General features: G+C 59.6%; 2 protein-coding genes across 2 annotated transcripts; both read left to right on the top strand.

The window, feature by feature from the left end:
- Positions 1 to 4,436: 4,436 nt before the first annotated feature.
- On the top strand, positions 4,437 to 8,825 carry APBB3 (amyloid beta precursor protein binding family B member 3). The gene is made up of 12 exons (XM_041488015.1): positions 4,437 to 4,485; positions 5,407 to 5,597; positions 5,924 to 6,000; positions 6,251 to 6,308; positions 6,490 to 6,630; positions 6,982 to 7,109; positions 7,265 to 7,430; positions 7,517 to 7,604; positions 7,730 to 7,813; positions 7,965 to 8,080; positions 8,209 to 8,388; positions 8,488 to 8,825. The coding sequence occupies exons 1-12, from the start codon at positions 4,437 to 4,439 to the stop codon at positions 8,707 to 8,709; spliced, it is 1,500 nt and encodes a 499-aa protein (XP_041343949.1). The 3' UTR covers positions 8,710 to 8,825.
- Positions 8,781 to 10,469, top strand: SRA1 (steroid receptor RNA activator 1). Its single transcript, XM_041488039.1, has 5 exons — positions 8,781 to 8,916; positions 9,169 to 9,294; positions 9,435 to 9,649; positions 9,834 to 9,942; positions 10,053 to 10,469. The coding sequence occupies exons 1-5, from the start codon at positions 8,892 to 8,894 to the stop codon at positions 10,268 to 10,270; spliced, it is 693 nt and encodes a 230-aa protein (XP_041343973.1). The 5' UTR covers positions 8,781 to 8,891; the 3' UTR covers positions 10,271 to 10,469.
- Positions 10,470 to 10,826: the final 357 nt, after the last annotated feature.

The following is a 10,826-nucleotide window of genomic DNA, read 5'->3' as shown; positions in this document are numbered from 1 at the left end:
GGGGCTGGAACGCTGCCCTGATGGAAAAGGCCCTGGGAATGCTGTGGCTGAACGTGAGGCAGAGTGTGCCCCAGAGCGTCAGGAGGCCACGGGCATCTGGCCTGTAGCTGCTGTAGTGTGACCAGCAGGACCAGGCCAGTGACTTCCCCTCTGAACTGGGTGAGACCACACCTCGAGTGCTGCATCCAGTTCATCCATGACGAGCCCATCACGGCAAGAAAGACTTTGAGGAGCTGTTTCATGACCAGAGAAAGGAATGGAACTGGGGAAGGGTCTGCAGTGTCAGTGCCCTGAGGAGCAGCTGAGGGAGCTGGGGGCTCAGGTTGGAGACAAGGACACTCGGGGACCTTCTCGCTGTCTTCAGCTCCCTGAGAGGAGGGTGGAGATCAGAGTCTTCTCCCAGGGAACAAGGGACAGGATGAGAGGAAATGGCCTCAAACTGCACCAGGGGAGGTTCAGGCTGAACATCAGGAAGAATTTTTTCATGGAAAGGATGGATAAGCACTGGAACAGGCTGTCCAGAGCAGGGTGAAATCACCATCTCTGGAATTGTGCGCAAAACAACTGCACCCAGCACTCAGAGCTCCAGTCTGGTTGACAAGGTGGTGGTTGGTCACAGGTTGGACTCAATGATTTTTGGAGGTACTTTTCAACTTTAAAGTGTGATTAAAAGGGCAAAGAAGAGCACTGAAAGCCACTTTTGCTGATCTTTTAAATTTAGAATGTTTAATTACATTTTTAGACATTCATTTCTGTTTGCAGTTACACTTTTCTATAGGTTGTGCATGTCAGCATTGGGCTGTTGAAATAAAAGCTTCCAGCAGGGTTAAAACTGAGAGCACAGATAGTAAATATGAATTGAACCTTTTCAGTAAATGAAGCATCTACTTTCATCATTAAAATGAAAACAAACCCAGATTTTTTTTGTTGTTGTTTGATGGCTCTGGTAGTAACTAAAGAAAAAAGAACAAACCTAGTGCAATACAAAACATGCAACTATTCAGAGATTTCAGACATTATCCAGTGATTTCAGCCCCTCAGTGGGCTGATTAACTGTTTCAAATGCTGAAACATGCAGAAATGTAGGTGATAATCTGTGTTTCACCTTAACAATAAGGCCAGAGGAGCTTCCTCTTCATAAACTGCTGAATAGAAGTATATTGCATAGTTTTCAGCTTAGAAAATTAAAATTAAGTAGTACTCTTATTAAAATGCTAGGTAATAATACCAGGCACTAATTCTTACCTGGTTTAAATGAAGACAAAGGATATTTCTGAAGCTAAAGTTTGATGCTGATGCAACATTTCCCCCCATATATTTATACAGCTTAAGGTTTATATGTTTCCTTTTGATCCTTTTTAGCATGTACCTCAAGTCTTTACTCATCATAACTATTAGGTGGTGGAACTAATTAATAAGAGAGCAGAACTGCTGCAATGGAGGTAATTTAGATTTTAGTTTAAAGCAGTCAAAATATGCTTAGAACCTCTTGATATAATTCCACATCACTAGAAGGAATCCTGTGAATTAGCAAAGGAAAGCAGCCAGTTGGCACTGGTGATCCAGTGGTTAAAGAGTTGCAAAGTTCTGATTGATTTCCCCACTAATGATGTAGCTAAAGCTGTTTGGTGGCCTGGGGTGCTGGTTCTGGGAAGCATCAGAACTGTCTCCAAGAAATCAGATGAAGCCAAGAGCAGCATTTACTCTCGCTAACACTCAACATTTTAGCTGCTGATTCTGAGTTCCTTTGAGAAGTACTGGTTCCTCACATCAATTGTTTGTGTTTCAGAGTGTGTGCGCCTCAAACGGGCAGGGAATCGATTTCCTCATCCTCAAACCCCACCCCCAGGCTTTTTGAGATGGATTAGGAGTGGGTGACAGAAAATTTAAATGTGTTATCTGAGTGTGTGTGAAGCAGCTTGAGAAATCGAAACCATGGATACTTCTGCACTCTGTATTATAAGAGAGGTGTGAAATGATCAGAGGATATTAACAGCATTTCTTAAAAAAACTTACAGAAGAGGCAGTGCTCCAGAGAACTCTGTGGGATATGGGATGGAACTGCATGTACCAATTAAATCCACAGTGCCAATAGCTCACAGCAGCTCTGCAAATCAGTGCTGTTTACAGGAACCAGGCAGTAAAACAAAAAAAAACCAAAAAAAACAACAAAAAAAATTGCTTATTGGAATTAGAGTTTCAAATGTGATACCCTGGGATTTTTTTCTGCTTTTCAAAGTCTTGGTTCCACAGATCTAGGGGGTAGATTTGGACTTGTCTTAGTTCATCTTGTGGCTTCTTCCTTTTGTCTCTGCTTGACTTGCACAATTGAGGTGGAAATAAGTGATGGTGGAAGCACAGAAACAGCTTAAACTGTGTTTTTTTCTGCCAGGTAGGGTGTTGGGACAGGGATATTTGATAACTACAGATAACTGAGTCTGGGCTGCATAGCATGATCTTGGTTTTTCAATAGCTGGGAGGAAGGTAGTGGAAAAGTAGAATTGTTACCTAACATTTCACTTGATTTCTTTTTGAAAGGTTTTCATAACCTGAAAATTATTGATCTGTCACATCAGAAACCTCCTTCTCCAGAGTGAATGAAGGCATGCACCAGAAAAATTACCTGATGGAAAGTGAATATTTTCTTTGAGGGGGATTCTGTCTTTTGTCTCAGGAGCAGTGCAGAGAGAAATCTTGTATGTTTATCCCCTGGAAATATGGCATATACAAAAGATCTGGTTGGGAGTCAAGTTATCTATTTTGTTATCTTAGGTAAAACTGAGCTGGACCTGCAGCTATGGAGTGTTTTCATGTAATGAGCCTCTTTAGGAGTCTTTTGATCTGCAGCTGACAGATCTGAGAGCCCAGACTGCTCCAAGGAAGCCATGTGAGTGTTTTTGAGTGTTTTTTTTCACTTTTTGAGGGAAGTGTCAGAGGAGCTGAGAGATTCCCCCTTATATTGTGAAGAGATCTAGCTGGTGATTGTACTAGAAAGATCAAATTCAGTCTTTACAAGGAGAAATCTTATTCCCCTTCTCCAGGATTTCATTATTCAGGCCAGAAGAAGAGTTTTGGTTTCTAACCCAGCACCAAAAATGACACCACTGTACTTCTACTTCAGGCCCAAACCAAACAAAACCAAACCCAGATCTCTCACTCTTCAGGGCCAACACCAGAAAATGATGGGTTGTAGAATTACAAAATGTCTCACACCTTTCCCTGGAAAGTACAATGGGTGTAGGCTTTCCTTATCCTTATCCTTACAGTTTCCTTATCCTTTTCCTCTTGTGAACCACCAAAATCTTCCCCACTCTCACGCAGGCAGCTCTGAACAGGGAGCACCACTGCACAGAAGAGAGATTTACTGAGGGTCTAGGACAGCCTGCAGTGCTGAAACATGCTGCTGAGGCTGGCAAGCCTATCTACCACTGCCCACACACCACCAGAACATTTTCTCTTTTCCTTCTGCCTTCCTGTGCTTTTTCCTCCCCTGGTCCCTCCCTTTCCCCTTCCCATGAAACATCCCTTATGCCATTTCATACAATCCATGGGTTCTGCTCTGCACCATCCCCAAATTCTCCTCCCTTGCTCTAAGTCTGATATCACCAGGGCCATCATCACCCTTAAGCTTCATGACATTGCCAGGAGAGAGTTGTCTTGGACGAGCCAGAGGAGGAGGAGGAGTTTGTGTTGGGGTTGTTGCCTCCTGTCTGATGAGCTGAGTGTGGTTTTTGAAAGTGAAATGTGTGCTGAGACAAGGACAAGGAGAGATGTGCAGCAGAGGATACCAGAGCACTACCAGTCACCATAATAAACTCAGTCCTGGTAGGGGGGAGCTCACTCCTGGAAACTGGAAAAGGTGGAATCTGGGGAAAGCAGAGGTCAAGGTGAGACCTGTGACCCCTCAGGCACATCTGAGCACAGGGAGCCACGAGCCTCCCCTGCTCTGCTGTGTGGGTTTGGGTTGGGTTAGGGAAATAATGTCCCAAGGCCACAGTGCTTGAATGGAGTGTTAGAAATCTGACTAGCTCTGGACAGATGCAGAAGAAAAAGCCTGTATCCAAAAAGGGAGCTGCCACCAGGAGACAGAAATTGTTGTGGACAACTGCAAAACTGGATTATGGAGCTGGTGCTGTTCTCAGGCCAGGTGAGCAAGATTAAAATGCATAAAGGAGCGGAGGGTGTCTCACAAAATCAGGGGCATGTTATCCCATGGAATGCATGAATGAGACCAAGCAAAGAAAAAGAGAGACCAAGCATGGAAAATTCATCCTGCACGTCCAAAATCTGCTCTGAAGAAGAAAAGGTGGAGAGGCCATGAAGGACTGTCTGGAGAAGCCACCTATAGCAATCCATCTTGGAATGTTTCATCAGGTACCTGTAGCTTGGAAGGACTTTTTCCTGAGCAGTACTCAAGGAGCTCCCTGGGGAATTCAATGCTGGGCAAGGACTACATGCTGGCCATCGTCCTGGTCAACTGCGACGGTCAGCGCGGCGGGCAGGGCGGGCACGGCACGGGCACAGCCGGCGGGCTCAGGGGCGGCTCGCAGGAGCGGGGACGGGCTGTGGGGCCGGTGCCGGGTTGCGGGGCCGGTGCCGGGTTGCGTGGCCAGGGTCGGGTTGCGGGGCCGGGGTCGCGTTGCGGGGCCGGGGTCGCGTTGCGGGGCCGGGCCCTGAGGGTGGGAGCGGCGGCCGCGCCCGGCGCTGTCCGCGGTGCTGATCGGGGCCCGCGGCGTCCGGCCGGCCCGGCCGCTCCCCGCCCCGCCAAGGTCGCCGGGAGCCCACCCGCTTCGGGGGCACCTCCATATCCAGGTCTCCCCACCCCCGGGGCGCGCCCACCCTCCCAGCCCCGGCAGCCCCGCACGGCCCCGGCCGGTCGGAGCGCGCCGCCCCCGCGGCCCGGGCTCGCTCCGGCCGAGCTGCGCCACGGGCTCGAGTCGGTGCCCGCGCACGGCTGGGGGTGCGGGGGCCACGGCCATCGCACCCTCCGGCTGCAGCCCCCGGGCACAATCCTCTGCCCGGACCCCGGCGTCTGTCCCGGCCCCTTTCCCGGCCGAGGGCAGGGGCACTGGGCTGGCGGCCGCGGGCCAAGCCTGAGCCTGGGTGCCCCGCAGGGCTCCCGGCTTGGCAGGCCCAGGCTGCCCCTGCCCTCTGTGCCCTGCCGGGGTTCCGCTGTCCCCCCGGGAGCCAGCGAGGCAATTCCCTGCCCTGGGGTCTGCTACTGCTGCAGCCTTGCTGGCATCGTGCCATGTTCCCTTGCCAGGCTGCTCTCCTGGCCCATGCACCCAGCCACGCACCCAGAGGCCACTGCAGGACCCTTCTGCTGCTGGGCAAAGCTGGTGGCTCCTCAGGGCAACTGGGGGATCCTTCTCCCCACCCCGTATCTCACACTGCCTCTCTGCACAGACAACATCTGGAGTGACCAGAGCCTGGAGACAGACCCCGATCTTCCCCCAGGCTGGAGGAAAATCTGTGACTCTCTGGGTACCTATTACTGGCATGTGCCAACAGGCACGACACAGTGGCAGCACCCTGCACGCAGCACCGGCCCAGGAGGGCACACGGAGGCTGATGGAGATGAGACACTTCAGGGAAGGGTAGGGAATGTGGGCAGGGGTGTGACGGCTGGTGTTGGATTCCACCCCTGGCAGAATCCTGCTGTAGGACCCTCTGGGCATGACTTGGGCAGCCACCCCTTGGAGCACCCTGTCTGTGTGACCCTGAAGTCCTGCTCAGCCCATTCATGTCTGGGGTTAAGCCATTTGAAAGGCTCCAGCAGGCCCCATCCTGGAGCTTATCCTAGTTGGACTCATCTTGACTATCCAGGACGCTCACAAGCTTGTTGCAGTCCTGGGAGGGAGGGCTCCTACCTGGTGCCTCCTGCCTGCTTCTCTCCGGTCACCCCTTTCCTCCTCTCTCCCAGGAATGCCACGGCCCTGCAGCGAAGCACTCGGCGAAGGACCGGCCCATTCCCAGCCCTATGGCTTCGCTGTCCCGGAGGTAGGGCTATCCTTGTGCTTTGCTGGCTTGTTTGTGGGCTACCATTGATCCCTGAGCTGTGCTGGGCCCTGGTGCTCCCCCGCAGAGCAGACCCCATGCTGAAACCAGCAGGACCATGCTGGGCACCCCCATGGGATGCTTCCCAGCTGGTGGCAAGGGGGTCTGCTGGTTCCAGAGCACCCTGATGCTTCCCTGGGTGCCCCAGGAGCACGCAGAGGGAGCTGCCCCTCACTGCCCCATCCCTCTGCAGGCACTCACTGTCCTGGCATGGAGATGACTTCCAGCACAGCGCAGAGCCCGGCTCCAAGGTACTGCACCCGCCAGCTTCACTGCCGCATCGTGGGCTGTGCTGGCAGAAGAGGAGGAGGGTGGCAGCTGGCAGGGACGTGGATGGGAGCCAGAGCAGGGGTGACCACTCTGGCACGGTGAGGCGTGTGGGATGGAGGTGGCTGTGCCAGTGGCACTGAAGCCCCTCGTGTCTCTGCTCAGTGCTTTGCTGTGCGCTCTCTGGGCTGGGTGGAGATCCCCGAGGAGGACCTGGCACCTGGCAAGAGCAGCATCGCCGTCAACAACTGCATCCAGCAGCTCTCCAACAGCAAGGGCCAGGGCTCTGCGGAGAACCAGGGCGAGGTAAGAGCCTGGGATGGTGCTGCCAGGCAGGGTCCCTCCCCAAGGCCACTGTTGCTGAAGCTGGACGGCGCTGAAAAGGGGAGCAGGTGGTAGAGTCACCTCTCTACAGAGGGCATCCATCCAATGGTCCCAGGTGCAGAGCAGGTGGGTCTGACAGGGCTGTTCCTTGGGAACAGAGCCAGGGTGCCTGGGTGGGTCCCCACACAAGGGAACAGTAACTGGGAAGGGCAGGGCTGACCCCACAGTTGGGGCAGGGTAGGCTGACGGGGAAGGGGTTTGCCTACACAGGGGCTGGGTGCTGGGGATGCCCAGGCTGTCTGCCAGGCTGAGGGAACCACTGTTGCTCTCCAGGGCCAGGACCTAGTGATGATTCTGAAGAAGGACACCATGAGCCTGGTGGACCCCCTGGACCGCAGCCTCATCCATCGCCAGCCCATCCTCAACATCCGTGTCTGGGGCGTTGGCTGCAACAACGGCAGGTGCCAGGGGCGAGGGCAGAGCTAGGGGCCAGGGGGGTGGCTCTGCCTGCCTGGGGGGAGGCACCCCAGCAGTGACCTGTCCCCTCTCCTCCCTCCCGACTGCCACCACGGCTGCAGGGACAGGTAAGGGGGCACAGGGCTGGGGGGCAATACAGGCAGGGGGCTGCATCTGTCGGGGTCTCACTGGCTTGCTTGTGGCCTTGCAGAGACTTCGCCTTCGTGGCCAGTGACAAGGACACCTGCGTCCTCAAGTGTCACGTCTTCCACTGCAATGTGCCTGCCAAAGGGATCGCCAAGGCTCTGCATGAGATGTGCTCCAAGGTGGGACGCAGGGGCCCCAGAGGGTGTGAGCACGGCCTGGGGATCTCAGGGGTGAGGGGAGGCTCCGGGATCCCGGTCTCTTGCAGATCGTGGCCGAGCGAGCTGTAGCGAGCAGCAGGCTGCCCCGCGCTGCCACGCTGGAGCCCATCTCCGCCGAGGACCTGCCACTGCAAGGTACCGACCCCCTGCCCACAGTCCGCATGCGAGCCAGAGCCCTCTGGCTTGTCCGGCTGTTTCCCCGGGGTCCTGGGGACACAGCAGGGGACACAGATGTAGCTCCCCCTCTCCCGTCCTGGCAGTGGATATCCTAGAAGCGGTGAGGCAGTCGATGCAGACCTACGAGGCGCTGTACATCGGCAGCCTGCCCGTGCCCAGGGCCATGGGTAAGCGCGGCTGCTCCCCCGCAGCTGGGGGCCGCCCAGGAGGCCCCGCCGTGCCCGAGGCGGCCGGGCAGCCGTGCCCTGTCGCCGGGCGGCTCCTGCCCGCCCCTCGCCCGCAGCCAGGGCCGATGGGACGGGGTCTCGCTCTCCCTAGGGATGGATGTGTTGAACGAGGCCATCGAGAAGCTGACGAGGCGCCCTGGGCGGGAGAACTGGACGCCCTCCCTCATCTACGTGTCGGACACGGCCATGAGGGTGCACCCGGCGCAGGTGGGGAGGGAACCGGGGGCTCTGGCCGGACGGGCACGGCGCTGCCCCCGGCAGAGCGGTCCTGGGGGGCGGCGGGGCTGCCCGGGTGGCGGCCAGGGGTGGATGGGCCCGCGGGGTCCCCGCAGGAGCCCGAGGAGGCGGCGCACATCTGGGAGTGCCAGGTGCGGTACGTGACCTTCCTGGGGGTGGGCCGGGACGCGCACACCTTTGCGCTCATCGTGGACACGGGGCGACGCTTCCAGTGCGCGGCCTTCTGGTGCGAGCCCGACGCCGGCACCATCTCGGAGGCGGTGCAGGCCGCCTGCATGGTGAGCACCGGCGGCACCGCGGCTGGGCACGGCCAGCCCTGGGGAGGCCGGGGTGTCCCCGGTGCCGAGTGCCCCGCGCTGCCTCTCGTGTCCCCGCAGGTGCAGTACCAGAAGTGCCTCGTGGCCGCCGCGCCGGGGGCGAAGGCGAAGAGCGCGGCTGGCCGGGGCCGGGCCGGGCCGGCGGCCGCGGGGGACGCTGCCCGCGGGGCGGCCAAGGCGGGAGGAGGCGGCGGCGGGGCGGGGCCCGGGGCCCGCAAGCGGGGACTCTTCTCCTTCCTGGAGGTGTTCCGCCTCCGGCGGGCCCTCCTGCACAGCCCGTAGCGAGCTGCGCCGGGCCGGGGTCGGGGCCGGAGCCGCCGGAGAGGAGCCCCCGGCCCCAACCCCAACCCCGGCCCCGGCCCCGAGCGCGGCCCCGGCGGGGCGGGGACAGGCCCGGCCCCGCCCCTCCCGCCCATCCCCGCCTCACGGGCCGGAAGGGGCGGGGCCGGGCGTGACGTGGCGGGATGGCGGAGTCCTACGTGAAGCCGGGTGAGGGGGCGCGGGGCGCGCGCGCGGCACTTCCGGTGCAGGGTGGGGGGTCCCGGTCCCGGGACACCGCGGGTCTGCCCGGGCGGGGCTGCGGGGCCGCGACCGGGGATCGGCTCCGCCGGGGGCCCGTGTGTGGGGGACGCCGGGGCCGTTCCGGGTGCGGGGAGCGCCGGGAGGGACGTGCCGGGGGTTCCGCCTGGCGCGGGGGCTCCTCGGGCTCCTCCGGTCTCACGGCGCCGTTCGCTGCTGCAGGGAACCAGGAGCGCGGCTGGAACGACCCCCCCCAGTTCTCGTACGGGCTGCAAGCGCAAGCCGGGGGCTCCCGCCGGACCCCGCTCACCCGCCGGGCCCCCGCTCCGCCCGCGGGGGCACCCCCAGGTCAGCACCGCGGAGCCGCCACAGCTCCTCTCCCTGCCCGGCCAGGCCCGGCCCCCGCAGCCGCGGTGCTGGGGGCTGCGGAGCCGGGGCTCGCTGCCAGCCGGGTCCGAGCTGACGGGCTCGGCGCCTCTGCCCTGCAGGTGCCCCCCCGGGCCCGCCCAGTGCCCCCGCCGACCCCGCAGCGCCGCCCCCCCGGGCGCTGGGGCCGCCCCCGCAGGGCTCTGCCGGCGCTGCCCCGCGGGCCGAGGGCCGGCCGAGCGCGGCGTGCCCGGAGCAGGAGGAGTGCAGCGTGTCCGCCGACACTGTCCTTGTCCCGCTGCGGGCAGCCCTGGACGCCTGCCGGGCTACGGTGCAGGTGAGGCTGCGGCCCCTCCCGCCGCCTTGACCCGCGGTGCCGGACGGACGGCAGCCGGGGCAGCCAGGCTGGGGCTGCCGGTCTCCAGGAGACCTGAGGGGGGAAGAGAGCCGCCCCTGCCCCGGGGCTCCCCAGAGCTGGGGGGGGCACGTCCCCCTCACTCCTAGCTCACCTCTGCTTCCAGAAACAAGTGTGCAATGACATCGGGCGGCGGCTGACAGTGCTGGAGGACGCGTGGGCTCAGGGGAAGCTGTCGGCACCAGTGAGGAAGAGGATGAGCCTCCTGGTACAAGGTATGGGGTGAAGCGGGCTGCAGCCGCACCAGCAGCAGACCCTGGGGCAGAGGCACCTGCGGGACGGCGAATCCTGCTCCCCTGACGGGGCTGTGCCCCTGTCCTGGCAGAGCTTCAGCAGCAGCACTGGGATGCGGCTGATGAGATCCACCGCTCGCTCATGGTGGACCACGTGAACGAGGTGAGCCAGTGGATGGTGGGCGTCAAGCGCCTCATCGCTGAGACGCGGGACCTGCCCACCGCAGAGACGGACGGCAGCGCTGACACCGAGCCCGCGACTGAGCCTGTGACTGAATCCACGTCCGAGCTGGAGCAGGAGGAGCCCTGACACCAGGGACGGGGCTGTGGACTGTGAGCGGGGCAGCTCCTACCCAGGGCCACCGGCAGGAACAGGGCCCCTGCTGCTGGAGGGAGTCTGGGCACCCCCTCTGCCTCCCAATCCTCATCCAGGAAAAGGGGATTTTAATCATTGCGACATTTTAGTGGCGATTCATTATGTTTAATAAACAGCACCAACCTGCCCCCTCCCACAGTCTCCCTGAGGGTTCTGGCACTGACAGGTCCTGCCAGGGTCAGCAGGAGATGGGATTGCTGGGTGAGGCCATGGCTGCTTCATCAGGCTTGGCCATGTCAAAGGAAGAATTCAGCATCTGACTGGAGCAGGCAGTACTGTGTGTCCCTGCTGCACTGGCTGGCAAAGCCTGGCCCCTCATCTGGCAGTGGGGGGCCTGCAGCAGCCTCAGAGCGCAGCCCTGCTGCAGGAGGGGTCTAGGCTGGCTGCAGAGGCCAATGTGCCAACAGCCCCTGGCATGACCAGGGTTTGTGCTGCAGCCACAGCCCTGGCTCCCATTTGGGCTCCTGCTGTCCTGGAGCACAGCTCCGAG

This window comes from Pyrgilauda ruficollis, unplaced genomic scaffold (genome assembly GCF_017590135.1).
Source record: "Pyrgilauda ruficollis isolate IOZ18807 unplaced genomic scaffold, ASM1759013v1 scaffold86, whole genome shotgun sequence".
Classification (NCBI taxonomy): domain Eukaryota; kingdom Metazoa; phylum Chordata; class Aves; order Passeriformes; family Passeridae; genus Pyrgilauda; species Pyrgilauda ruficollis.
The sequence above is the reverse complement of the archived record's forward strand: the minus strand, read 5'-3'. Positions and strand labels throughout refer to the sequence as shown.